Raw genomic sequence first — 25,059 nt, 5'->3', positions numbered from 1 at the left:
GAGGCCTTGGCATTGAGCCCTTTCCCCTTCCCCCTTCCCTCATGCTCATTCACTCTCATGTGTTCTCCCTCCCCCACTCAAATAAACAAATAAAATCTTCAAAAAAAAAAAAAAAAAAAAGACCTGACATAATCTCCATAATCTCAGAATTCAAGGAAATAGCCCTCCTTTCAATTCATATTAATAAGACATTTATAATTGGAAACCACTAACCAAATCCAAATTTATTTACACACACACATTATATTGTAGCAGTAAGGCTCAAAAATCCAGTATTATGAGTTCTTCTTCATGTAGCAGACTTCATATATGCTTCAAAATAACCATTTCAATAGTTTTCTATTTTCCAAGCAATCTAATTGTAAACATTTATTTTTTTTTCCTCTGGTGTATCACACTAGGATACAAATTTGGAAACCATCTTGGGTTTTGATTGGTTTTCCTCACTAATGAGATGAATCCTGCAAAATATCCTTGACTTTAAAAGTTTCTGGGTGTTATACTATATGTTGAAATAGAACTTCAATAAAAAATACATATATTTTTAAAAAGGAAGTAGCAGCTATGAAACTATAATTTCAGTAGAGGTAGGTAACTGGAACAGATACATGGCTAGATTCATGGAAATAGGAGAGAAAAGAGAGAGAATAAAAAGTTACACATCATTAAAATGCAGATTTATCAACCATAACCTAATATTGCTTCAGTGATGCAACAGTGTTCAAAGACAATAAAGTCTGTGGAGGGGAAAAACGAGTAGAGTTGTCCTAGGTATTTTTCTTTCTTCTTTCCTTATCTAGAAAGCAGTATGGTACATAAAGAATCGATTTTGGAATAAGACAGATCTAGATTTAAAGTTGAGTTCATGAGTAATTGCTCTGTGTTTGATTTATTGCTAACTGTACTTCCTCAGCTTCTCATTCTTGCTGATAGTAGTAACAATAACTAGCTGGGATTGGATGCCCATATGTCCATTTATTTTTTAAACTTCTTTTTAGGGTTAGACCAGGTGGCTCAGCGGTTTAGCGCCACCTTTGGCCCAAGGGTGTGATCCTGGGGTCTCTGGTTCGAGTCCCATGTCCTCCCTGCGTGGAGCCTGCTTCTCCCTCTGCCTGTGTCTCTGCCTTTCTCTGTGTGTCTCTTGTGAATAAATAAAATCTTTTTAAAAAATAAAAAACTTCTTTTTAAATCAGTGCTATGGCTATCAGATTATGTTGCATAAGATGAAAACAAAAAAGATCAATCTAGAGACTGTGTGTAGAGACATGGCCATTTGTTGTTAGTCACTGGGGAGGAGATCACAATTGCTGCATTCTCCAGCTTCCTATGTTCCAACAACCTTGGTCTTCTTTTGGCAATTCAACCATGCAAAGGAATTTCCTTTCCCCTGGAATGCCTTTCTCCTGACATTTATCACAGCTGGCCCTTTTTTTTTTTTTTTTTTTTTTTCTGGTCTCAGTTCAATTGAGGCCTTTGCTAGCTCCCACTCCATTTTTCCTAAGAGATCGCACTGTTGATTCCTTTATGGCGCTTCCCCCTATAGACCATTATCAGGTTTATGAATGGGTTCAGTTGTCTATCTCCACTGACTAGAACAAAGGCTTTCGACAAGCAATTGCCGGATGGCTAGACAGCTGGCCAGATGGCTGATGCCAAAAGGGGGTTTAGAGCACAGAAGCAGACGTAGCAGATTGACCTAAAGCGACTTTGCTTGCGTATCACTAGGCGGCTCTTTTCCAAGACACCGAGAACGCTAGAAAAAAAAAAACAAAAAAAGAAAAGAAAGAAAAAAAGAAACCCTTCCCCATAAAACAAAATATGCGGCGCGGGGATACAGTGAGCGTGGGTTACACGCATGCACATAAACACAAGCACGCACACGTAAAGAAAAACTTTAAAAAGTAGAAAAAGAAAGCCGCTAAACGGACCAAAACACACCCAAGCCTACCCTAGGGACCCGATCGTAAGCCCTAGAATCGAGAAGTCTTCCTTTGGCCACCGCGTTGCCAGGGGAGAGCGCGAACGCAGTCCCCACTACCACAAATTATGCAGTCGAGTTTCCCACATTTGGGGAAATCGCAGGGGTCAGCGCATCCGGAGTGCAATGGACAAGCCTCGCCCTGGGAAAACCACCTTCGTGATCATGGTGTTTCCCCTGCCAGGTAAGTATGAGTTGCAGGGCCCGCTGCGACCTGCACCCTAGCGCGCGCCTCGCTCCTTACACACGGTCACTTCCTGCCCGCCGCCTCCGCACGGCGGCTCCCCGCGCCGCCCCGGCCGCGACCTCGCCCACCCGCAACACGCCCTGGGGCGCCTTTCCCTGGCCCCACGCGGGACGGTTGGGACCGGGCCGTGGGGACCCGGCAGCCTCTGCGCGCCTGCTCATCTACATACGCCACGCCCCCGGGACGTTACCTCCACCCCCACCCCAGGTCCGTCCCCGGCTCTGGGAACCGGCGGTACCAGTCCGGGGCGGAGACTGGATGCCTGGAGGGCTGGATGGAGGGGTGGGGGGCGAGGACTTGGGACTTGGACGGGTGGCCTAGAAGCCGGGTCTCCGACCTCTGAGCGGTTTAGGGCCTCACTGGAGGGTGGGTGGGGCCGGGGTTTGATCCCCCGTTTCCCTGAGCAAAAAGGAAGTTTCAGTGTGTTTTGTTTTAGCCGGCTCATCCTCACTGGACAGATTATTATGACATTTCGCCGTCCTGAAAGTGTGTCCCGTAGGATTAATGAGGTTGAACCTTGCATAAAATTTAGTTTTTCAGAGAACAGTTTTCCCCTAATCAGGTATTGTGTCTTTTTTTTTTTTTTTCCAAGATTTTATTTATTTGACAGACAGCAAGCACATTGAGGAGAGGGCTAGGGGGAGAGGGAGAAGCAGGCCCCCCACTAAGCAGGGAGCCTGATGTGGGCCTGTATCCAGGAGTCCGGAATCATGACCCCAGCCCAAGGCAGACACTTAACCCACTGAGCCACCCAGGTGCCCCTATTGTGTCTTTCCTGACCCCACTAGTAAATTTTCTAGCTGTCTCTACAGAAGCCTGTATTCAAGGTCAATTAATATGGTTCTCTAGCCTCCTACCTATATTCCTAATGCAAGGTAACCAACCCAAGATCTCATCCAGTTTATACCCGCTCTTGGAGCATGTCCAGAGCCCCTTCTCCTTGTCCTAAGGTAACTTGATGTGAGGGGCTGAATTTTGCTTTTATCTGGTGTTAAGTCTCCACTCAAAGTGAACATGAGAAGTATGTTACATATACACTTGAGCCACACACATGCTCCATCTTTCCTCATGAATAGTCCTGTTTCTCTGCTTTTTTCTTTTTTTTTTCTGCTTTTTTTCATCAGTATGTATGTATGCAGCCTCTATGAGTATAAGAAACTTGTTTTCTCCTCCAGATTTGTGACTTGCTCTCCAGTCTCCTCCTCTGCCTCTCAAATAAGCCCTTTCCTTGCTGCTTACCTGTCTCAGTGATTGGCTCTGTGTGCATCAGGCAGACAGACTTGGGTTCAGTTATACCCCTGCCTTAAGCACTTAAGTACTAAGATTTCCCCAACCAACTTAACAAGGATCACTTTTTCATGGCATCTTCCTGAGTAAGCCTGTCATAAACTACTTCAACATACATGAATAAGGGGGTCCCTACTTGGCTTAGTCGGTTAAGTGTCTGCCTTCGGCTCAGGTCTCAATCTCAGGGTACTGGACGTCCGCTTGTCTCTTTCCCTCTCTTTCTGCCCCTCCCTTTTCCCCCCTCCCCATGCTTGTGCCCTCCTTCTCTCAAATAAATAAAATTAAACAAACAAACAGGGACACCTGGGTGGCTCAGTGGTTGAGTGTCTGCCTTCACACTCAGGGTGTGATGCTGGGTCCTGGGATGGAGTCCCACATGGGGCTCCCTGTGGGAAGCCTGCTTCTGCCTCTGCCTGTGTCTCTGCCTCTCTCTCTCTCTCTGTCTCTCATGAATAAATAAAATCTTAAAAAAAATACACAAGTAAGCCTAGTAAAACCTAAAGGAGGAGTGCCTATGTGGCTCAGTCAGTTAAGCTGACTCTTGATTTTGGCTCAGGTCATGATCTCAGTGTGGTGGACTCTAGTGCCAAGTTTGATGTGCTCTGGGTATGAAGCTTACTTGAGATTCTGTCTACCTTTCCCTCCGCCCCTCCCTACTTCTCTAAAAAAAAAAAAAAAAAAAACCCTAAAACACCCTAAAAGAAAAAAAAAAATGTCAAGATTCTGTTTCTTGAAAACAGAAAACCAGGGCAAAGTGCAAACTTTGTTCACTTAGCAAATTATGCAGTGGTCAAGTACATAATACTGGTAAAACAAAGTATTTTTAGATACTTGAAAAAATATAAGTATACTATTATGTTTTATAGTCGATTCACAATATCTAAAACATTGGGTTTAGTCTGTTCAACTCTTTTTTTTTTTTTTTTTTTTTTTTCTGTTAGTAGGCTCCACACCCAGGATGGAGCCTCATACTAGGCCTGAACTCAGGACTCTGAGATCAGTACCTGAGCGGAGATCAACAGTTGGAAGCCTAAGTAACAGAGGTGCCCCGCTCTCATTTTGCTTTTAGAAAGTGAGCCAAACACAATTTTCTTTAGACTGTAAACTGAGAACTTTTATATCTCTGCTGCTCTGTCCATTGAGAGGTGGAGTCTATTCCTTCCCTTGGAATCTGGATCTAGTGACTAGCTTGACTGGTAGAATGAGGCAGATGTAATGTTCAGGGAATTCTGAGGCTAGGTCAGAAGAAGCTTTACAGCTTCCATCTGGATCTCTGGGAACCCTGTCTGGGAGACTTGAGATACCACGTAAGAAGGCTAATTACTTTGAGGCTGCCATGTTGTGCAGAAGCCCAAGGCTTTGAGGGTAAAGATGCATAGAAAGAGTGCTGCTAGTTCCCAGCTGTTTCAGTCTCAAACTGGGGCCCCAGACACCAGGGAGCAGAGTAATGCCTGCCAAAATTGCATATTTGTGATCAAAATAGAGGACTCTTTTTGTTTCATGGCTCCCAAGTTTTGGGGTGGTGTTTTTGTGCAGCAATAGAAAATGGAATGGGGAGACAGAAACAAGCAAACAAGTAATATGAAGTGGAAGAAAAAAGTGGGTTAAGGAATGGAGAGAAGGGGTTGGGGTTGGGGGGGCTTAAAGTTTTTGAGAAGGGAGGCAAGGTAACTTCTCTACTACATAGTCCTGCTTTTCTTTGCTTGCTCATCATCAGCACACAAAACTCCCCAACAGCCACCCCAAAATGGCAGTCTAATTTGGCAATTCCCTGAGTTTATTTGTCCTGTTATAAGTCCTAGGACCACAGCCAACTCCTTAGAACCTCTAATTCTTGGTTTTAAGTTTGTGAGAATCAGTAAATAATGACCGAGCTTTTGTGGAGCAGAGTGAACTTGCTATTAGGGGCATATCCCAGAGGAGGGCCATGAGTCCCAGAAAAGAGAAAATGGATTCCCCAACAGATATCTCCTTGACATCACTGTGACTCAGGGAGAGTGCACTACTTCTCAAAAAAGTTGGGTGGAACAATTGAAAACCAGAAAAATCCATGGCATGTGGGTGGTACATTATCCCATAAGAGTTCAAAACAGAGAAATATCCCATGCCGAAGGAGAATCTGAAAAGGCACTGAAAAAGAAAAGGTGCAGAGTTGGGGATCCCTGGGTGGCGCAGCGGTTTGGCGCCTGCCTTTGGCCCAGGGCGCGATCCTGGAGACCCGGGATCGAGTCCCACATCGGGCTCCCCGTGCATGGAGCCTGCTTCTCCCTCTGCCTGTGTCTCTGCCTCTTTCTCTCTCTCTCTGTGACTATCATAAATAAATAAAAATCAAAAATAAAAATAAAAAAAAAAGAAAAGGTGCAGAGTGACTTCTCATTGCTGCAGCGTCTCGTGGCTGAGAGATACCCTAAAAGGTCATTCTGTCTGGTTATTGACTCATCTATTGCTTGCAAATGGATCTTGAAGGATAGGTAGGGTTTGGATAATGGAATTAAAAGTAGGAGAGGGTGCTCCAGGGAACAGCATAAACAGAAGCATGATGGAAGGCATGACACATATTCTTTTTTTTTTTTCTTCTGGAACATATTCTTGAATCAGGAAATTCGGTTGGGTATGTGTAGGCATATCAGTTTGGCATGATGTATTGAAGCATTGTGGAAGGCCAAGAAATACTGGAAGATAAGGTGAACAGATGAGCAGATCAAGGTGAACTATTAGAACTTTTTAGGTAGGAAATTGTCCAGACTGGAAAGGGTTACTCTGGCAGTAGAGAGTGGCATAAAGGGAGCCAAAGGAAACAAGGCTGTCAAGTAGGAGCCTGTATCCCCAGTAGTTGAGGTGAAAGGTGGGGGAGATGGGTGTGCATGAAAGAGGCACTACTAACTGATCCATAGGATTGGGAATTGAGGGCTCCTGGAGGGACAGAGGAAGGGGTCAACCAAGATTCAAGCCTATAGTAGTTATAAGGATGGAGGAAGTGACATGAGCAGAAATCAAGAGTCAACATACCTATTGGCTGAGATATAGAAATGGGGTGGAAGACGCTGACTTGGGTTTGGGCTGTACTGATTTGAACTGCCAGTGGCGCAGCAGTGGAGACTATCTGCCTGGGCAATTGGAAGCCCATTATAGCCCCCAAGGAGAGGGCAAGGACCGGGTTAAACAGGTGGTTATCTGAATGGGATCAGGAAGAGAGACAGGAGCTTGCGAACAGGCCAGTACCGATACAGGGCAGCAAACAGTGTCACAATCAAGAGGCCTCATCTCAAGTTATCATCTACCTCACCTCAAGCATTGGGCGGAGGTGGACAAAGGCAGTCAAAAGCTGGGACTGAGAGGAGGCCAAGAAAAGGTCATTAGGAATTAAGTGGTGACAGCCTAGCAACTCTTCAGTAGACAGGCTGGAGTCAGATCGGGGAGTGAGTAGTGGTGACGGTGAGGCAGCAGGCGGTGAAAAGAAGGTAGAAGGTCTTGAGGCTTGACCGTTGGAGGGACGTCAGGTGCTAGAGTCTGGGGACCTACTGGCCCAGACTGCTGGCTGCAGGTCCCCTCAGCATCTAGATTTCTGCTTCTTCACGTCACAACGTGAGACCCCGCACATAGAGCGCTCCTCTCCAAGACTGCTACTTAGGAGGCTGCTGATTACTATTTTCGGTAATTAGGCAGCTGTTTCCCGGTAAGCAGAAGCCACGCACCAGCGCCCCAAGACGCTAGGAACCCCCCCCCCTCACTGGGATGGAGGGAGGGAGGGAGGGAGGGAGGGAGGGAGGAAGGACGTGGTCTGATAAAACTCCTTCTCTATTCATAATCCAGTCACTCTGATGACCTCTATGACCAACGCCTGCACGCGGCCTCCAACACTTCCCAACTGTGTTGCTGCAGGGGGCCTAATGGTCTGCCTGCTTCTATCCTGGGTCCCCCAAGGCCTATTTCAACACCACAGTCAAGCTAATCCCCTTAAAAACATGTAGATCTGTCTTCTGGAAAACAAAACAAAGCAAACCGCAATGGCTTCCCATTTCCCTCAGAGTAAAAGCCAAAGTCCTTACACCAGCCCCAAGTCCTTACACAGTGTCATCCCTCCTTCCTTACCTCTCTGACTTCCTCTTCACTCTTCAGTGCTAACTGCTATTGCTTTTCCGTTCCTTGAACACGCCTGGCACTTAAGGCATTTGCTCTAGACTGTTCCCTCTTCCTATGCTTTTCCCCCATATATCTGAGTGACTAACTCCCTCATCTTCTAGTCTTTACTTAATATGACCTTCCCAGAAATGCCTGGGTGGCTCGGTGGTTGAGACCTTTGGCTCAGGTCATGATCCTGGCGTCCTGGGATCAGTCCCACAATCGGCTCACCGCAGGGAGCCTACTTCTCCCTCTGCCTATGTCTCTGCCTCTCTCTGTGTCTCTTGTGAATAAATAAAATCTTTTTTTAAAAAATGACCTTCCCATTGAAGTTGATCCTCACATCTTATTTACTACTGCAACCAATCACTCCCCCTCATGCCAGCTCTCCCTGTTGGCCTTTTTCCCATAGACCTTACTACCTTCTAACATATTTTACAATTTATTGTTACATTTTATTAGTCATCTTCTCTGCCACCTCTCACTATAATGTTAATTCTGTTCACCCAGGATTCCCAGGCACATACCATAGTGACTGGCGCATAGGAGGCACTCAGTATCTGTTGACTTGAATTATTAGTCTTGATGTATATATAGAAGAAGGGTCCTGGGTTACAAGTGGATTACAAGATGTTGCTCTCCACCAGGATGCATCCAGCACCCAAGAGGAGGGAGCTAAAGCTAGATGCCCGTGGAATTGTCAGCTGGGGAACTTAGGCAAAAACGATCTCAAAGAGCAGCAAGAGGTTTCTGCAAACCCTGAACTAAACTGCCTATAACAGCATCATAATTCTTGTTCCTATCATTCTTGTATTCTCCATATTCCTGTACATTTGTGTTCCCTCGGGAAATCTTTTTGAAACATTCCCGTTCCCAATAAGAGACCAGTGATGACCATCATTCTTTAATCATCTAAGTACTGTTTGGAGTAAACGGTAGAGATGTGGTTCCATTAGGTGATCCAATAGGCAGGAAAGTCAGGAAACCCTGCCTTGGTCGGTTCCCTGCCGAGAAACCTACCTGAAGTAATTTAAGCAAAAATGGGAAAGTTCAAAAATGGAATGCAGCGGAGCCTAAGAACAGGCTTGGATATGGTTGTGGGCATCAGAAATTAGAACTAGGAACCGAGCTGCTTCCAGCTCTTCTCCTTCGGCGTTGACTTTACCTTTTCAGACAACAGATTGGAAGCGGCGACCCCACGAGTCGGAGCCGGCGCGGGAGCAGGAGTCGGGCGGGAGCAGGCCTGGCGCCGCCGGCCGCAGTGGACCACAAGCCTCCGCCGAGGGAGCCGCCGCGCGCCTACAGCCTGGAGGCGGGCCTGGGCCACTTGGCGGGCGGGGCCCCGCCGCTACAGGGACACAGGGACACCCTCCCACCTCCCCAGGGTGTGCAACAGCCACCGCCCAAGTATCACCAGGTACCCTGCCAGTTCCATTGTTGTCGTTGGAGGCTGCCCGGTCTGCAGTCAGGCTTGGCAGGACTCCTTCACCTCCCCGGGCATCTTCGGGGCCATCATCTGGTTCCTACTGGGGTTCATCTGCTGTTTTGCCTTGAGGAGCGAAGATGCCCCAACTGTGTAGCAAACGTTACTCAAAGAGAACAACACACCTGGTTTTCCTACGTCCAGCTATCTTTTTCTTTTCTTTTTAAGATTTATTTTATTCATGAGAGAAACAGAGATAGAAATGTAAATGTTGTATAGCATAGCTTTCTTTGAGTTTTCAGGACTGTTGTAAAGTGAGGTGGGAGAGATTTGGTGTGTGTGAGCTGAGATTTTGGGGGCTCAAGGGTCACAGAGCGTGGAGACGCAGCAGCACTGCTCCCAGGGTTAATGACAACACAGTAAAGCATTGCTTTTACTTTTTGCAGTCTTCACTTTGAGAATGGTAAGAAATAATGTTTTGAAAAACATTATTCATACCACTGTAAAAAAAAAAAACCAAAATACCAGGGAACTGTTAGTTGCCAACTCAATACTGTTTCCCCTACTTATTATATAGAATTCCAATTGCATTTGGCAATCTGTAAAGCTGAGACATTTCCTGGCCTCTCTGAAACCAGGCATGATCATGGGACAAAGCTCTAGCCAAAGACATCTAAGCTGAGGTCTTTGGAGTTTCTAAAGCTCTTTTTAAAGAGCTCACCTATTAGTGTGCTCTTTCACCAACCCTTCTTCTAACAGGGCAACAAAGAAAATGGGCTGGAGCTGCAGCAGTCATCTCACAGGAATGAAAACCACACCCTAAGGAGAACTGAAAGACAGAAGCACCTACCCTGCAGAGCAAATCATGAGCCTGCCCTACCAGCCCTGACCGGCTCATAGTCCCTGCTGTGTCAAGTTGAAGGGATAGGAAATGAAGACATAGCTCCTTTTCCCAGAGAGCTAACAATAGAAGCAGCTAACTTTTATTGCACACTTGGTATGTATTAGAAATCATTCTTAGTGCTTTCCATGCATTAGGATAAAAACATGTGCATGGAGTATTATTCCATTTACACGGAGGAGGATACATGTTTAGCAAGGTTAGCTACCCACGGTAATCCAAGGCTTGAAGCTGGGCCTTCTATCATTTGTATGATTAACTACAATGCTATACTGGTTCCCAGTCTTATCGGTTATAATTCAAATTTGAATTCAAATTCAAAGGGATGAAACTCTTGATGAAGAGAACATAGGGAGCAAAGGGGAGAATGTCAGTTTCCAGCAGAATTTTGGGCACTTATCAGCAGTGTCAAAAATGAGGATGAATGCGCCAAGAAGCAGAGCAATATGGTGGTTGATTAGAATGCTGAGCTGGGATCTCGGCATTAAGTGGAAGAAACAGATGTTAAATAGGTAGGTAGATTATGAATTATAGCAATCAATGTGAAACTGAGTAATGGAACTGGAGACTATACTCATTACTCTTCCAATAAGCTTAACTGTCCAGGGGAGATGGAAGTCTGTAGAGGATTCATATTTGCATATGTTGCTATTAATAGTGTATTGAAGCTATCCCAGTCAACACTTAATCAAACAACAGAAGTATACTGGAAAGACCAGATAAAACTGGATTTGAAACCTTGTCCTGTCACTTATTTGTAGCTTTGTGTAAATTGCATGCCTTCTTTGAGCTTGTTCCTTCATCTGTAGTTTACATACAACAGCTACAGACTACAAGTGTAATTTTGAGCATAGTACTAATTATAACATTTCCACTTAGATATATCTCCTATGGTATTTATATTAATGGGATAACACATCATCACAGAATTCCTTCTATTTAGTAACAAATACTAATCTCCAAGAGATCATATTGCATGATAAAGAAGATTTGAATGCAGGTTTTGTTTTCTGACCACATTTTCAACACTTTTTATGGACTCTGTTCTATGGACTTTTGGTTAGTCTTTGAAATGCATCAGTAATTATAACAGCTTTCTCACTAAATGCTAAGTATAGGAGATATTTTCACAGGACTGGTCCAGCAACCCTTACTCTGGGATCTTGCCCCATGACCCCTCCCTATCTCCACCCTTGGTTGCAGTAGACTTTTAAAGGGCAAATACTTAAACTCAGTATTTATTTTTAAAAATTTTCAAGTATCTTGCTGAGTGAAGTCAGTCGGAGAAGGACAAACATTATATGTTCTCATCCATGTGGGGAATATAAATAATAGTGAAAGGGAATAGAGGGGAAGGGAGAAGAAATGTGTGGGAAATATCAGAAAGGGAGACAGAACATAAAGACTGCTAACTCTGGGAAATGAACTAGGGATGGTAGAAGGGGAGGAGGGCGGGGGGTGGGAGTGATTAGGTGACGGGCACTGGGGGTTATTCTGTATGTTGGTAAATTGAACACCAATAAAAAAAACAAAATAAAATAAAGACACAGGGAGAGAATGGCCATCTACAAGTCAAGGAGAGAGGCTTGGAGTAGAACCTTGCCTCATAGCCCTCCAGAGAAGCCAAACCTACAGGCACCATGATCAAACATCTGGACTCCAGAACTGTGAGAAAGTCATTTCTCTGTATTAGCCATCCAGCTTGTGGTAGCTTTTTTGGGCAGCCCTAGCAAACTAAACCAGACCTTCATGGGCTCAGGAGGTTCTGACAGGAAGAGAAAATGAAAGTGTTTCTGGATGGAAGTCAGTGTATTCAGTTCATGACTTCTGGACAGAAATAAAAATTAGGACCAAAAGAGAAATATTCATTCAAAAAGTGGAAATTCAAGAAAAAAAAAAATGGGCAGAACAACAGTGTCAGTATGCCAAGGCTGTTGGGCAGGCCTCTTTCCAACCCTCCTGTGGGGTGTCTCTGAACCCTCAACAAGCACCTGCCATTATTTGGGCACAGCTAACTAGAAAATTTCAGCAATCTCCATAAAATTAAGACTAAGAAAAGCTGCTTCTTGACACTTATCTGGCTTCTTAAATAAGAGTCATTAGGACCCAAATAGATTAGCTTTGAAAAATGGTAAGGTATTTTTAATGGGTTTTTCTTTTTCTCCTTGAGTAAAAAGAATGACTGGGTTTTTCAAAAAAATAAAAAAAAAAAAAAGTATAAAAAAAAATTTTTCAAGTATCTTAAGGATTTAATCTTTTACTTTACCCAATCTTACCATGATACCCTAGCGTAAACAGAACATTTCACATGGAAAAATGTTTTATAAATTGTCAGAAATAGTAAAGCACCTCTCACAATATTGAGATGAAGGTTTCAGAGGTATCAGGTTTTTTTTTTTTTATTTAGGAAAGCTAAATTCTTTGTAAAATGTTGACATATATAGCTTTTTTTCAAAATATAACCAGCAATTGTTTTTTTAGCTCTAAATCACCAAATTGAACCAAATTCCAGCCCAACTTAAGAACTTTCTCAGCATTTAGAAATGTCTGATACTTTACTCCCTTCCAAAGCAGTGTTCTTGGCTGCTATTAGTAGGAAGATTCAGAAGTTGGGCAGATTCCTGCATTTGGTGGCAGGTTAGATAATGTAGCTACCAAGATCCTTTCCCACCTTTGAGATTCAAGGCTGAGACATCTTTTATTAGGTACCTTTTGTGATAGATTTATACTAGAAGTCTCAGTGTTTCAACATGAAGACTATTGGCTTTTTCTAAGTTTATTAATCTGACAGAGAGCAAGCACAAGCAGGGATAGTGGCAGAGGGAGAAGCAGGCTCCCAACCAAAATGGGAGCTGGATGTGGGGCTCAACCCCAGGACCCTGGGATCATGACCTGAGCTGAAGGCAGACACAACTGACTGAGCCACCCAGGCGCCCCGAGAGAAAGAATCATAAGCAGCCTCCATGTCCAGCGCAGAACCCCATGCAGGGCTCAATCTCACAAACCTGAGATCGTGACCTGAGCCGAAATCAAAAGTCAGACACATAACCAACTAAGCCACCCAGGCACCCACAGAAAGTTTATAAACCTCGACTCATCGATTTCCCTTAGAACAAATTCACCTAGACTCTAAATTTCAGTGTTACAAATGTACACCTAACAGAGGAGATGACTAATAAGTTTGACTCCTTAAATTCCTGCAGAAGAGTTTTCAGAAATGAACGAAGTATTTTAAGGAAAGTTACCCTTTATGTTATAAAGTAATAGAAACCCATTGTTAGTGTGAAAGAACGAGTCCTAAATTATTTTATAGCTTCTCTACTAAAGCCTAATCCTAAACTGTGAAACACATCCAATATTTAAACATATGCTAACCCCAACTGAGAAAGGCGGTGGCAGGCATCATGGATCAGGTAATACAGTTCGTTGAGCGAAGCCGGCAGTTTGTGAAGGACTCCATTCGGCTGGTTAAAAGATGCACTAAACCTGATCGAAAAGAATTCCAGAAGATTGCCATGGCAACAGCAATAGGATTTGCTATAATGGGATTCATTGGCTTTTTTGTGAAATTGATCCATATCCCTATTAATAACATCATTGTTGGAGGCTGAATACCTTTTTAAAAGAGTCTTTCATCTTGGGGATTAGTGAATAATTGATACGGGAAGCTCATGAAGTAAAAATGTGCCTAATATGTTTCGTGTTTTTCTTTGATGTTTTTTTTTTGTCTTCCAAGATGTTTTGTATTTGTAAATTAAAATAATTTCAAAATAAACTTTTTTCCATCATAAAAAAAAAACAAAAACATATGCTAACACAACTGAGAAAGGGGGAAAAAAGAAACTTGAACCCCCAGAGCCAAAAATGACCGCTTCCACTAACCTCAGGTTCTAGCATATCCCAGGATATAGCACAACAGGGAGGGGAAGGAGTCAAAGAAATATGCTTTCAAGTGTCACATCATTTAAGACTGAAGACCATCCACTGTATAATTCTGATCTGCTCTATTAATTTATTTACAAAATAAAATTTCACAAATATCACAATGGTATTTTATACAACCCTAATGACAAAAGAACCATTTTTTTGCTCCCTACCTAAGATTTACAAGGCTGATCAAAAACTGAAATTATTAGTATAAAATAATAAAATGAGACAAATCATGGTAAAGACTGCTTTATTGGTGGCAGTTAGTATTAAGTCAATAAATATTGAATTTATCGATTACTGGTCCATAGAGAGCTGAATGAAACAACCAACTGCCTGCTGAGATGAATTGAAGTTAATCCTGCTTCTTGGGAAAAGAAGCCACAGCTAGCTGATACATGGCATATGCTGTTCCTGAAAAATAAAAAGAAACAAAAAAAAAACTTATAAGAAATTCTGATATTTATACGTATAAAACTTGTAAGAGAAGGGAGAAGCAAGTCTGGCATTACGATTACCTTTATGTGAACATAAAAAAGCATTTTGACAGGTGCTGGCAAAATTTAAAATAAATATAGTTTTTAAACACATTTAATCTAGTTTTACTATCAGTTAACTTCTACAGAAAGTGTTAGATATAGCACAATAATGTAGTTGCCAACTTAATAAGATGTAAGAAATTTTTAAATAAAATTAAAAATATACTTAAAAAAAAATTAAAAATATATATAAAGGTTATTTCCATACCAACCTAAAACTGCATGTGAAATGCTAAGAATGATTCAAATACTGAAAAAGAGGTCAAGAAATGCAAGCACTCCCTAAAGTATATCATCAATGTAAAACCAAGGAAGAGTGATACATTTAAATTATCAAATTTAATGTAATAGCTAATTAAGTGAAAATTTACTAAAACTCATTACCAGAATACCTAGGAAATAGTCATACCAATCAACACAAATTTAGATCTTATGAGAGCCCAAAGGTCACTAGTTAGTTGTCTTCATCCATAAATGCCCCTTCACTGTATACAATCCAAACCAAAAAGGCACTTTGGCATGAGCAGGAGGACTTCGTAATCAGGATTCAAACTGCAGCTTTTCCACATAGAGGCAATATTATCTTTAATTAACATAATTTCTTCATCTTTAAAATAAGGACACATACAGACTTAATAAAAGGGTTACAGAAATCCCTTTATGTAGCATTCTCATCAATAGGACAAGCACACAGTAATCACTCAAATATTGTTTCTCTTCCTCCCCCAGAGAGCAATGATTAAAATTCTTAACTCTGTTCCTAGTATACCAATTTATGATATTCCATTGCTAATACTGAACAATGGACCTGCCCAATTCACAGAAAAAACATCAAAGCACTCTGGGTACAGTAATGAGTGTTGCTCTATGCAGGTTGTGTATAAGTGAAGCACTCCAAATATCCTACCACCAACTGTAAGCATCATAGTGGCTCTATACAGGAGGGCATCAGCTACTCCACCCTTTAGATGCACTGGAATTCCATTATCCTCCTAGATTAAAAAAATAATAATAATTAATACAAGTGTGATTTGTTTTCAACTAAGTTCAAAAGGCTAATCCACTTATATAAAATTAAGTGCCTCCTTAAACTCCTGGAATTAAAATATTGTAAACACCAAAATTTAAAGACTACAATTTTCCTGATTCTGTCTCTACTTCCACTGAAGTATTAAAATAAGAACTCCTAGAAGTCAATATTCTTTCTCTTAAAATTTAATGAGATCCAATACAGATATTCTTTCCAAGGAATATACAAATGTTAAAGCTGTGAAAATACACTGATGGAGCTCATCTCATCAACTAAATTATTAAAAAGATCAGTAATCATCACACCTTAGATCTAATCATAAGAAAGATTAATTTTTTTCCTTAAAGAAAAAAGGGAGAAGGGGTTTTGTTTGTAACCTTAAATAACTTTAACCTTTAGCCTAGCACGTGGCATATGGTATTTAATACATTTGTTAAATGTATTTCATTTTTACATGTCATACAAACAGCCCCTGACTTAACGGTGGTTCAACTTACGATTTCTCAACTTTACAATGGTGTGAAAGCAATATACATTCAGTAAAAACTGTCCTTTGAATTTTGAATTTCACCTTTTCCCAGGCTAGCAATATGCAGTACAAAGCTCTCTCATGATGCTGGGCAGTGGCAGACAACCACAACTCTCCGTCAGCCACACAATCATGAAGTTAAATAACCAATGAATTACCACCATTCTGTAGCCATAAAACCATTGTTTTTCACTTTCAGTACAATAGTCAAGAATTATGTAAGATATTCAGCATTATAAAATAGGCTTTGTATAAGATGATTTTGCCCAACTGTAAGTTAATGTATGTGTCCTGAGCATATATAAGGTAGGCTAAGCTACATTTAATAGGCTAAGTATATTAAATGAATCTTCAATTTAACAGGTTTTCAACTTATGATGGGTTATTGTTTATGACACAATGATACAACTCAATCGTAAGTCAAGGAAGATCTGTCGTTTTAATCACTTAAAATTTTATTTGGGAAAAACCAGAGATCACCCCAGGAAAATTTAAAAAATCACTAAAAATCGAACTACTTATAAAGGTCAACTACTTTATCCCACCATCCTTTCTTATGTGAAAACCAATATTAACAGTGTAGTACATATCTATAAATACTTTAAAGATTTATTTATTTATTTTAGAGACCGCAAGCACGCAGGAGGGTAGGGTAAGAGGGAGAGGGAGAGAATCCCAAGCAGACTCCCTGCTGAGCACAGAGCCCCGAGGTCTGACACTAGCTCACTACCCAGGGATCATGACCTGAGCTAAAATCAGTAGTGAGATGCTCAACCCACTGAGCCACCCAGGCATCCCAATACCTGTAGATATTTTTAATGCCTACATTATCTTAACTTCTAATTTATACACACACCTGTTTAATATACAAAATGAGATTATGACATATAAGGGTCTGCTATATATTGTTTTTCACTTAATGCTATCTTAAAAACCATGGTTAGTCCCTTTAACCCCAACTTGTTCCTTTTAATGGCCACACAGCATTCCACTGTGCGAAAATATTCTAAGTGAATTAGCCAGTCTCCTAATAATGGGTATTTAGGTTGTTGGGGGGCTTTTTGTATTAGAATCCTATAATGAGGGATCCCTGGGTGGCGCAGCGGTTTAGCACCTGCCTTTGGCCCAGGGTTTGATCCTGGAGTCCTGGGATCGAGTCCCATATCAGGCTCCCTGCATGGAGCCTGCTTCTCCCTCTGCCTGTGTCTCTGCCTCTCTCTCTGTGTGTGTCTCTCATGAATAAGTAAATAAAATCTTAAAAAAAAAAAAATAAATAAATAAATAAAATGAAATCCTATAATGAATGACTTCTTTGCTTTTTTAATATTCTTACGCTACTATTTGTGCAGAAAAGACTTTTTTTTTTCCCCAGAAAAGACTTTTTAAAAGATATCTTTATTTTAGAGAGGGAGAGAGCGTGCTCCCCTCTATATAATTTTCATTTGTCAATCATACCTCCAAACTGGAAAAATATATTTTCTTCTAGTATGTTTTACAGGAGAAGCATTTATACTCTTCCAATACCAATTTATTGTATCCTTTCCCCACTGATACGGAATAGCACCTTTAACATATATTAAATTTCTGCATATATAATTTTTCTTTTTCTGGGCCCTTTCTCTGGTCTATTTATCTATTCTTGTGCAACTACCTCAAAGAGTGCCAACCCAAAGTAACTTCTCCAAAGTATCTTTGACTATACCCTTCCGCTTCCCCAAGGTCCTCTTGTATATAGCAAATGCACAATTAGCTATCAATAGTTTCTTATTCTTTTGCTAATATAGCAGGATCAGTAACAATCAAGCATCTCCAAATGTACTTCTTATCTCCACCTTTTGGTAATTACTATTATTACAATTCATAATTGCCTATGAAATATTTCAGTACCTGAAATAGCTTTTGTTTCTCTGGAACTTTATTTTCAAACTGCCTGCGTGAAGCAGTACTTATGGTCCTCTGGGCAATCTGGCGAAGAGCCTGAAATGAAAAATCCATATATATTAGGCAGTTTTAGGTTTTAATAAAGAAACCTTCAAAACCAACTACTTTCAATCTTTAATATTACAAAAGAGAGAAATTGACAGTTAAAACATATCCGGTTTGTCAGTTAAGAGTCCTAAACCATGGGATCCCTGGGTGGCGCAGCGGTTTGGCGCCTGCCTTTGGCCCAGGGCCCGATCCTGGAGACCCGGTATCGAATCCCACGTCGGGCTCTCGGTGCATGGAGCCTGCTTCTCCCTCTGCCTGTGTCTCCGCCTCTCTCTCTCTCTCTGTGACTATCATAGATAAATAAAAATTTAAAAACAAAAAAAAGAAGAGAGAAGAAAAAAAAAAAAAAAAAGAGAGTCCTAAACCAGCAGCAGGTTTTCCAATTGGTTGTCCATCCTCTACTCCTTATATTAAAATTCTGCAGTATCCAAAGACCACATTCAAGTAGCAATTCGTGCAGATGCTGAGCAAAAAAAACAAACCCTCATCTGTACCTGAATTGAATGAGTAGCATTATATAATCCTTGAGTAAAACACTGGCATACATATATTACAAAAATAATTACAAAATACACTAAGTTCAAATATTTTCATTTAATACTCTACCAAATTATCAAAAATCTATTAATTGATACCAAAATAAAATAGCATGACTCCTACTTAGTTAAAATGCTTTCTTTATTAGTTTTCCTTAAAAAAAAAAAAAAAGAATCTTTAGTAGGGCATAATTCTTTTTTATCTATCCAATTGAATTAAATAATGAAACAAATATGCACTCAATATTCCAAAATAAATGATACACTGAGAGCCTAAGTAAAACCTTACTGAATAATCACAAAAGAGAACGGTTAGTTACAGTTACATTTTCCTTCTCTTTTTCGAAATTTTGAGAAAGTATTTCACACGCTCAAAGCCGGTGGAGGGGTGAAGGACACTGCAGAACGGCCTGACTGAAGTAACGCTGCACTTCTGCCACGAGTGCTCCTAAAGTCCCATCCAAAAGTGAATGACTTGCTTTTTAAACCGCGTTCTGATGCTCACAAAGCTCAGAAACGTTGAAACTTCTGTCTCTCAAATCTTTCTGCCTTAAACTTCCGTGTATCAGAAACCTCCCATTTGAACCTTAGTTTTACTCCTAGCAGCGCTACCGACTTCATCAATGACCGAGAGGTTTAGGGGTGGCCACTGAGAACCCAAGGCTGTCTAACCCACTTCCGGGCACCTTCCCGGCCCCTCCATTCCATCTACCCAGCCTAGCCTGGGGCGGAAGGAACAGATGGAAGGGAGAGTAACGTCTGGCCAACAGGAGACACGGATCAAGGTGACTTGGGAAGTCGCCTTCTTCCCCTTCTTCCCTCCCAGGAGAAGCTGCTCACTCAAGGCTCTCGGGCCTCCGCTCTCCATCCTCCCGCTGCATATTAACGCAAGCCGAGAAGCTCCTCACCAGCAGATTCCGCAGCATCTTGGCTCAGTTACTACCCACCAACTGCAACAACTGACCACCAAGAACGAAAGTCCCCGCACCGGAACCGGAAATACCTCTGGCCCTCGCGCCAGCGTCAGGGGACAGAAACATTTCCGGGCGGAGGAGGGGCTTGAGCTTCTAACCATAGAGAGCGCAAGGTAAGCGAGAGCGGCCTTACAGCCGTGGCCGCTCTAGGAGACTGGGCGCTTCTGTCCCTTCATCTCGTTCCTAACCTGGCCGATGCCTTTCAGGTGGCTGATCCCTGAAGCTGAGGCCGGGAGAAGCAAACGACTTGTGAGACCAGAGAGGCGAGGAATGACGTGTTATATGTACTTTTTTAGTTAGCTTGGATGAAATTAACGCGAGACCAAGCTATCGTAGAAAATTAGTGTATTTGGAACGAGGAGGCGTTTTTACAACTTAGCCAACTTTGAGCCATTGTTTAGACGTTGGTTGGCCTAAGTTGTGAAGCTGCGTGACATACAGAACAAAAAGGATGATTCCTCTTACGCGATGCAGTTTTGTTCCGCGGATGAGACTGAGGGCGTTATTGTTCCTTGTGCTGAGAATGTGCTGCAGGCCGCGGCGCTCCGATACCAGTTTTTATCTTCTGGTGCCTTTGGATGCTGCAGAACTCCCCATGCAAGAAACTCTACCACGGTGTCCGGCAATTGTGGAAGCTCTTCGCTCGTTCCTCCGTGTCTGGGAAAGTGCTGAAAAGAGGGGGGGAAATGCAACTGTGGGGCAAGAAATGGGATGGCAAACCTGGACTCTGAATTAAGTCTTACTGGCTGAGGCTCAGCGGGGCACTTTCCATGACTGGAGTGGCTAGGCAGAGCCAATTATTGTACAGGTGGCCTGTCAGGGTATCTTTTATCAGGCTTGCCTAAATGTTACGTTCTCTCTCTATTCTCTGTGCCCACCAAGTGTGTATAAATTATAGACATAAAACTATTTACCCCATACTAAATCTTGTCACCTTTTCATGAAGTCTTCTAATCCACTGAGATTTCAAATAGAAAGTGGATGATAAGATATATGGGTTCAGCATAGGTGAAATGTGTAGGTAAAAACTAGTAAAGTCAAAATTACTATTCTTGCTGATAGTTTGGGTTAGATCCACCAAGTTATCTGTCCCCAGTTCAGGTTCTCTTCCTCGCCAAGGTTTATAAACAGCCAATTCATCTCTTCCCTAGATAAGGACTGAATGGATCTAGCTTATTCCCCTCTCTGTATTACACACTGTGATCAAATCCTTGAGACAGTTACCAGGTACTGACAGCTGAAGCCTACAAATTTTTAAAAATTAGATAGTCTAAAATATGAACTTGTTAAAGTAGTATGTGTGCTGTCTTACATTTTCTCCATCTAGACTAGATTGTAAACTGAAGAACAGAGATTATTATTATTTTTTTTACCGATCCCCTAGTACTGCTTAACGGGTTAAAGGTTAGCCAGCAGATGAATTAATGATATATACTGGATAATAAATCTATATACTGAATGAAGGACACTCACTGTTCTGTCCAAAAAGAACCAAAGATTTACATAAAATAGATCCTTAGATGCAGATCCTTATTTGCATGTCACTTAGTACAATTTCCCTCTTTACTAGATCATTCCATCAGCCTATAAGCTTATTCCCATATTAAACAAACAAGCATTTAAGTTACCATCCCATTTCTCTTCAAAATAAAACACAGATCTCTTTATACTTGTATTCTCTTCCTCTCCTAATCTTTTAAATCCCATTTTGGGCCGGCTTTTAGTGTTTTTCCTAGGATCCCTAATGGCTTTTACATTGTTAAACTGTCAATATCAATTTTCATCTTTTCCATCTATCAGCAACATTTAACATAACTGATCACTCCTTCACAATATACTTTAACTTGGAAATAAGCCATAAATACCATACGGTATAACATACAACATATATGTAAAGTTTCAAACGGTCTTAACGGGCTTCCTCTATACTCTAGTCTTTTGATGGTTCTTTCTATTTCAGCAATGTTTTTGGTTTCCTGAAACCTCATCCTCTTAATCTCTAAATCTCAGAGTACCACCCCCCCCTTTTTTTTAAACATTCATCCCTCTTGTGATTTCATCCAATGTCATGAAATACCATTTATGTGCCGGCACTCTCCAGCACATAAACTTTCTCTTTAACCCCAGACATCTCTACTTAGATGTCTGACAGGCATCTCAAAATTATGACCAAAACTGAATTCTACTCTCCACTCTTTATTTCCAAGGTTTCTCCTCTGCAATTTCCTTCATTTCAAGCCTCAAACTCTGTTTTGCATCATACCATATAAACTAACCCATTAGAAAAATCTGTTGAATACATACACCTTGAAAATATAATCTGACTCTGACCACTTCTCATTACTGCTACCACCACTGTAGGCCAACCCACCATCTCTTGCTTCCATGACTGCAAAAGCCCTTTTAACTGGCTTCCCTACTTGTACTTTTACACTCAAGTCTATTTTCACATAGCAATGACCCTTATAAAGATTTAAGTTAGATAATGACTGTTTACAACTGTTTTCTTCACTGCTATAGTTGCAGCATCCGGAACAGTAACTGGTACATAGAAAATGCTCAGCAACTAAGTGGTTAAGTGAATAGCATGTAGCATGAAAGAACTTACTGAGAATAAAAACTCAAAAAACTTTGCTATTCATTGTACTACTTTCAAACATTTTTCAGCCTTGGGATTCCTCACTTATTGTTTCCTTGCTCTTGTTTTGTAAATTGTGATTACCCTGACAGAAAAATATACCTGGAATTTGCCTGGGTGCCTATCAAACTTTATTGGATCTTCTCAATCACACTTGAAATTTGTTTCTAGATCTGTAAATTCATCCTCTGTAGCAAAGTAGTTATTTTCAAAAAATTCCTTTCCAAAACATGTTTGAGGTTCTTTTGTAATAGTGGAAAATTATTATTAGATTACTAGAAATAATTAGAAAGTATTTCATTCAGAGAGTTTTTGAACATTATAACTGGACTGGCAGTATGCTATTTAGATATATGCAAAATGTGTGGTAGGTAATGGTTAATTTAAGCCTTGCAACATAAGTTTGTGTGAAAATACTAAGTAAAAATACTTCACAATTAGGGATGCAAAGTTACCAAATCAGTTATTCAATCTTTCCTTTTAAAAAAACAAACAAGATTACAATCCTCACTTTGATCCTGCCTATAGCATCTATAAATAAAAAGAGGAAAGCCAGAATAGAGTTTTGTGTGATTGGGATATGTGTTTTAATTCTGGAACCATGCTTAATCCACTTCCAGTTTTACAAAAACAATATAGTAAACAGCCTCATGTGAAGTTTAATACACAAAAACTACTAGAGAAAAGATAGCACTTCAATATAGTTTCTTTTTTAAAAAAAGATTTATTTATTTGTTCATGATAGACATAGAGAGAGAGAGAGAGAGAGAGACAGAGACACAGGCAGAGGGAGAAGTGAGCAGGCTCCATGCCGGGTGCCCGACGCGGGACTCAACCCCGGGACTCAACCCTGGGACTCCAGGATGGCGCCCTGGGCCAAAGGCAGGCGCTAAACCGCTGAGCCACCCAGGGATCTCCCTTCAATATAGTTTCTTATTTTGAGTATAACAGTTTGGAATCAAGGAACATTTGGTTATCTCTAAACTGCTCTATTATTAAATAATTTATCAACTGCAAGCCTCAGTCTTTTCCTCATTAAAGTGAAGGAATGGCTTTGGATTAATAATCTTTATCTCTAGCTCTAAAATCCTTGTGGGTGAAAAATAATATATAAAGTATATGAGTGAAAACAAAAACAAAAAATATATGAATTCACCCCTTGTTGAACAATAATTTATTGACTACCTAATATGAATCTAACATTTTATAATATATTAAAAAAAACTTTTAAAATCCCTGACCTGTCAAATTAGGAAGGTAATAAACACATACTAGTAAATTATAATGTGGCCATGAATTAATATCAGGTAACTGGTTCAGTAAAACTTGCTCATGGAAAATACAAGGAAGATAGCTGTCATTAGGAAGGTTTTCAAAAGACTAAATCAGTAGAGTCTGGCAGAATTAGAATAAACGAAGTAGTGAGTTTTAGCAGGGTCCAAGAGAATAAATGGAATAAAGCTTAAAAGGCATTCTCGATTTAAAGCAAGAACATGACTAACATGGACCTAGAATCAAGCACAATCTACTGCAGGAACTTTAAAACAGATACCTAGGTGTAGTGAAAAGAGAAAAAATATTGTAATTAGCAACTTGAAGTTAGATTCTGAATCTGTCACTTAATAGTGATTATGACTAAAGGCAAGTTTCTTTTTTTTTTTTTAAAGATTTTATTTATTTATTCATAGAGACACACAGAGAGAGGCAGAGGGAGAAGCAGGCTCCATGCAGAGAGCCTGACGTGGGACTCGATCCAGGGTCTCCAGGATCATGCCCTGGGCTGCAGGCGGTGCTAAACCGCTGCGCCACCAGGGCTGCCCTAAAGGCAAGTTTCATAATCTATACTTCAGCTTATCTGTAAAATGGAGATAAAAGTATCCAACATCTTTGGGTGGCTGTGAAGATGAAATGATATAATTCAATAAATGTTAATTTTTAAAAGATTTTATTTATTTAAGAAAGAGAGAGCACACATGTTCAGGGGCGGGGAGGGGTACAAGCAGATTCCATGCTGAGTGCGGAACCCCCGCAGAGATCATGATCTAAGCCTAAATCAAGAGTCCACAACTTAACCTACTGAGCCACCCAGGTGCCCCTATAAATGTCAACTTTTATTATGGAAGAACAAGTTGGATAAAGAGAAACAGATCAACAAAATCCAGGCAGATGTGAATGAGGGCCATTTAAAAATTTATGGAGTCAACGGTCCAAATAAGATCTACTTCAAGATCATTCTGGTAGCAGTGAAAGGCTTGACTGAACATAAATCACAAAGGTCTGAAAAGTCCATTAGAAGGCTCTAATAATAATACAAGGAAGAAAGAAAAACCTGATGGTTAGCAACAGAGATATACATACAGGAATGTAGACAGGGAGATGGGTCAGAGAGCCAACTATAAGGAATTGCCTTCAAAAATCAAAGTATAGTGATTTTATTGGATTGGGAAGCTGAAGAAGATATCGAGGTTTCTGACTTAACTGATAAGGTGTTTGATCATACCATTCACTATATCAAGGAACATAAGAGAAACCCAGGTTAGTATGAGATAATTCTTGTTTTGGCCTTCTTAAGCTTGAGAAATCCAAAGACAATCCAAGAAAAGATCTATACTGAACAATCTAGAGCTCAGAAGAGATGTCAAGGCACAAGAAAAGATAAATCAATGTAAAGATGGTAGTAGAAGTGATTAGAACTTTATGATTGCTCAGTGAGCATATGTAAAGTGAGAAAAGGGCCTGGAACATAACCTTAAAGAGTTCTCAATATTTTATGTGGTGAGCATAACCAAGGAATATAAAAGGGAGACAAAGAACAGATAAGTAAGAAGAAAATCAGAAGAATTATTTAAAAAGCCATATGAGTGCTAAGAATGAAAAGGGAAGGAAGATGCCTAACAGAGCAAAACGTTCAAGGGTGAGTTTACTTCTTATGACAAAAA

The 25,059-nt window shown here is 40.8% G+C and overlaps 2 protein-coding genes, 1 long non-coding RNA gene, 1 other non-coding gene and 1 pseudogene across 4 annotated transcripts in view; 2 read left to right on the top strand and 3 right to left on the bottom strand.

The window, feature by feature from the left end:
- Window positions 1-2,007: 2,007 nt before the first annotated feature.
- On the bottom strand, window positions 2,008-2,170 carry LOC140637490 (U1 spliceosomal RNA). Its single transcript, XR_012034590.1, has one exon. It is a non-coding gene; the product is annotated as a U1 spliceosomal RNA (small nuclear RNA).
- Window positions 2,171-13,326: 11,156 nt separating this feature from the next.
- On the top strand, window positions 13,327-13,733 carry LOC140636754 (protein transport protein Sec61 subunit gamma pseudogene; annotated as a pseudogene).
- A 385-nt stretch (window positions 13,734-14,118) lies between these two features.
- Window positions 14,119-19,575, bottom strand: COX7A2 (cytochrome c oxidase subunit 7A2). The gene is made up of 4 exons (XM_072832322.1): window positions 19,417-19,575; window positions 17,871-17,960; window positions 15,332-15,416; window positions 14,119-14,299 (listed from the first exon to the last, which is right to left on the bottom strand). Exons 1-4 carry the CDS (start codon window positions 19,432-19,434, stop codon window positions 14,241-14,243), a joined length of 252 nt encoding a protein of 83 aa, XP_072688423.1. The 5' UTR covers window positions 19,435-19,575; the 3' UTR covers window positions 14,119-14,240.
- The window catches only part of TMEM30A (transmembrane protein 30A), a 48,266-nt gene continuing 41,096 nt past the window's right edge, over window positions 17,890-25,059 (bottom strand). Inside the window, exons 8-9 of the transcript XR_012033966.1 lie at window positions 19,948-20,150; window positions 17,890-17,960 (exon numbers count right to left, since the gene is read on the bottom strand). The gene's annotated coding sequence lies outside the window, so the exon portion shown is untranslated. The remainder of the gene's footprint in view (window positions 17,961-19,947; window positions 20,151-25,059) is intronic.
- On the top strand, window positions 19,267-20,407 carry LOC140636758 (uncharacterized). Its single transcript, XR_012033970.1, has 2 exons — window positions 19,267-19,595; window positions 19,689-20,407. It is a non-coding gene; the product is annotated as an uncharacterized lncRNA (long non-coding RNA).

The sequence above is a fragment of the Canis lupus genome, chromosome 7 (assembly GCF_048164855.1).
Source record: "Canis lupus baileyi chromosome 7, mCanLup2.hap1, whole genome shotgun sequence".
In the NCBI taxonomy this organism is placed as follows: domain Eukaryota; kingdom Metazoa; phylum Chordata; class Mammalia; order Carnivora; family Canidae; genus Canis; species Canis lupus.
Note: the sequence above shows the minus strand (reverse complement) of the source record. Positions and strands in the feature narration are given on the sequence as shown.

What these genes read in the sequence shown, in the direction of transcription:
- COX7A2 (XM_072832322.1), bottom strand. An exon ending in AGAAACAAAAGCTATTTCAG is followed by an intron (nt 15,417 to 17,870) that starts GTACTGAAATAT and finishes TTTTTAATCTAG; the next exon opens with GAGGATAATGGAATTCCAGT. An exon ending in TATGATGCTTACAGTTGGTG is followed by an intron (nt 14,300 to 15,331) that starts GTAGGATATTTG and finishes TTTATTTTTCAG; the next exon opens with GAACAGCATATGCCATGTAT.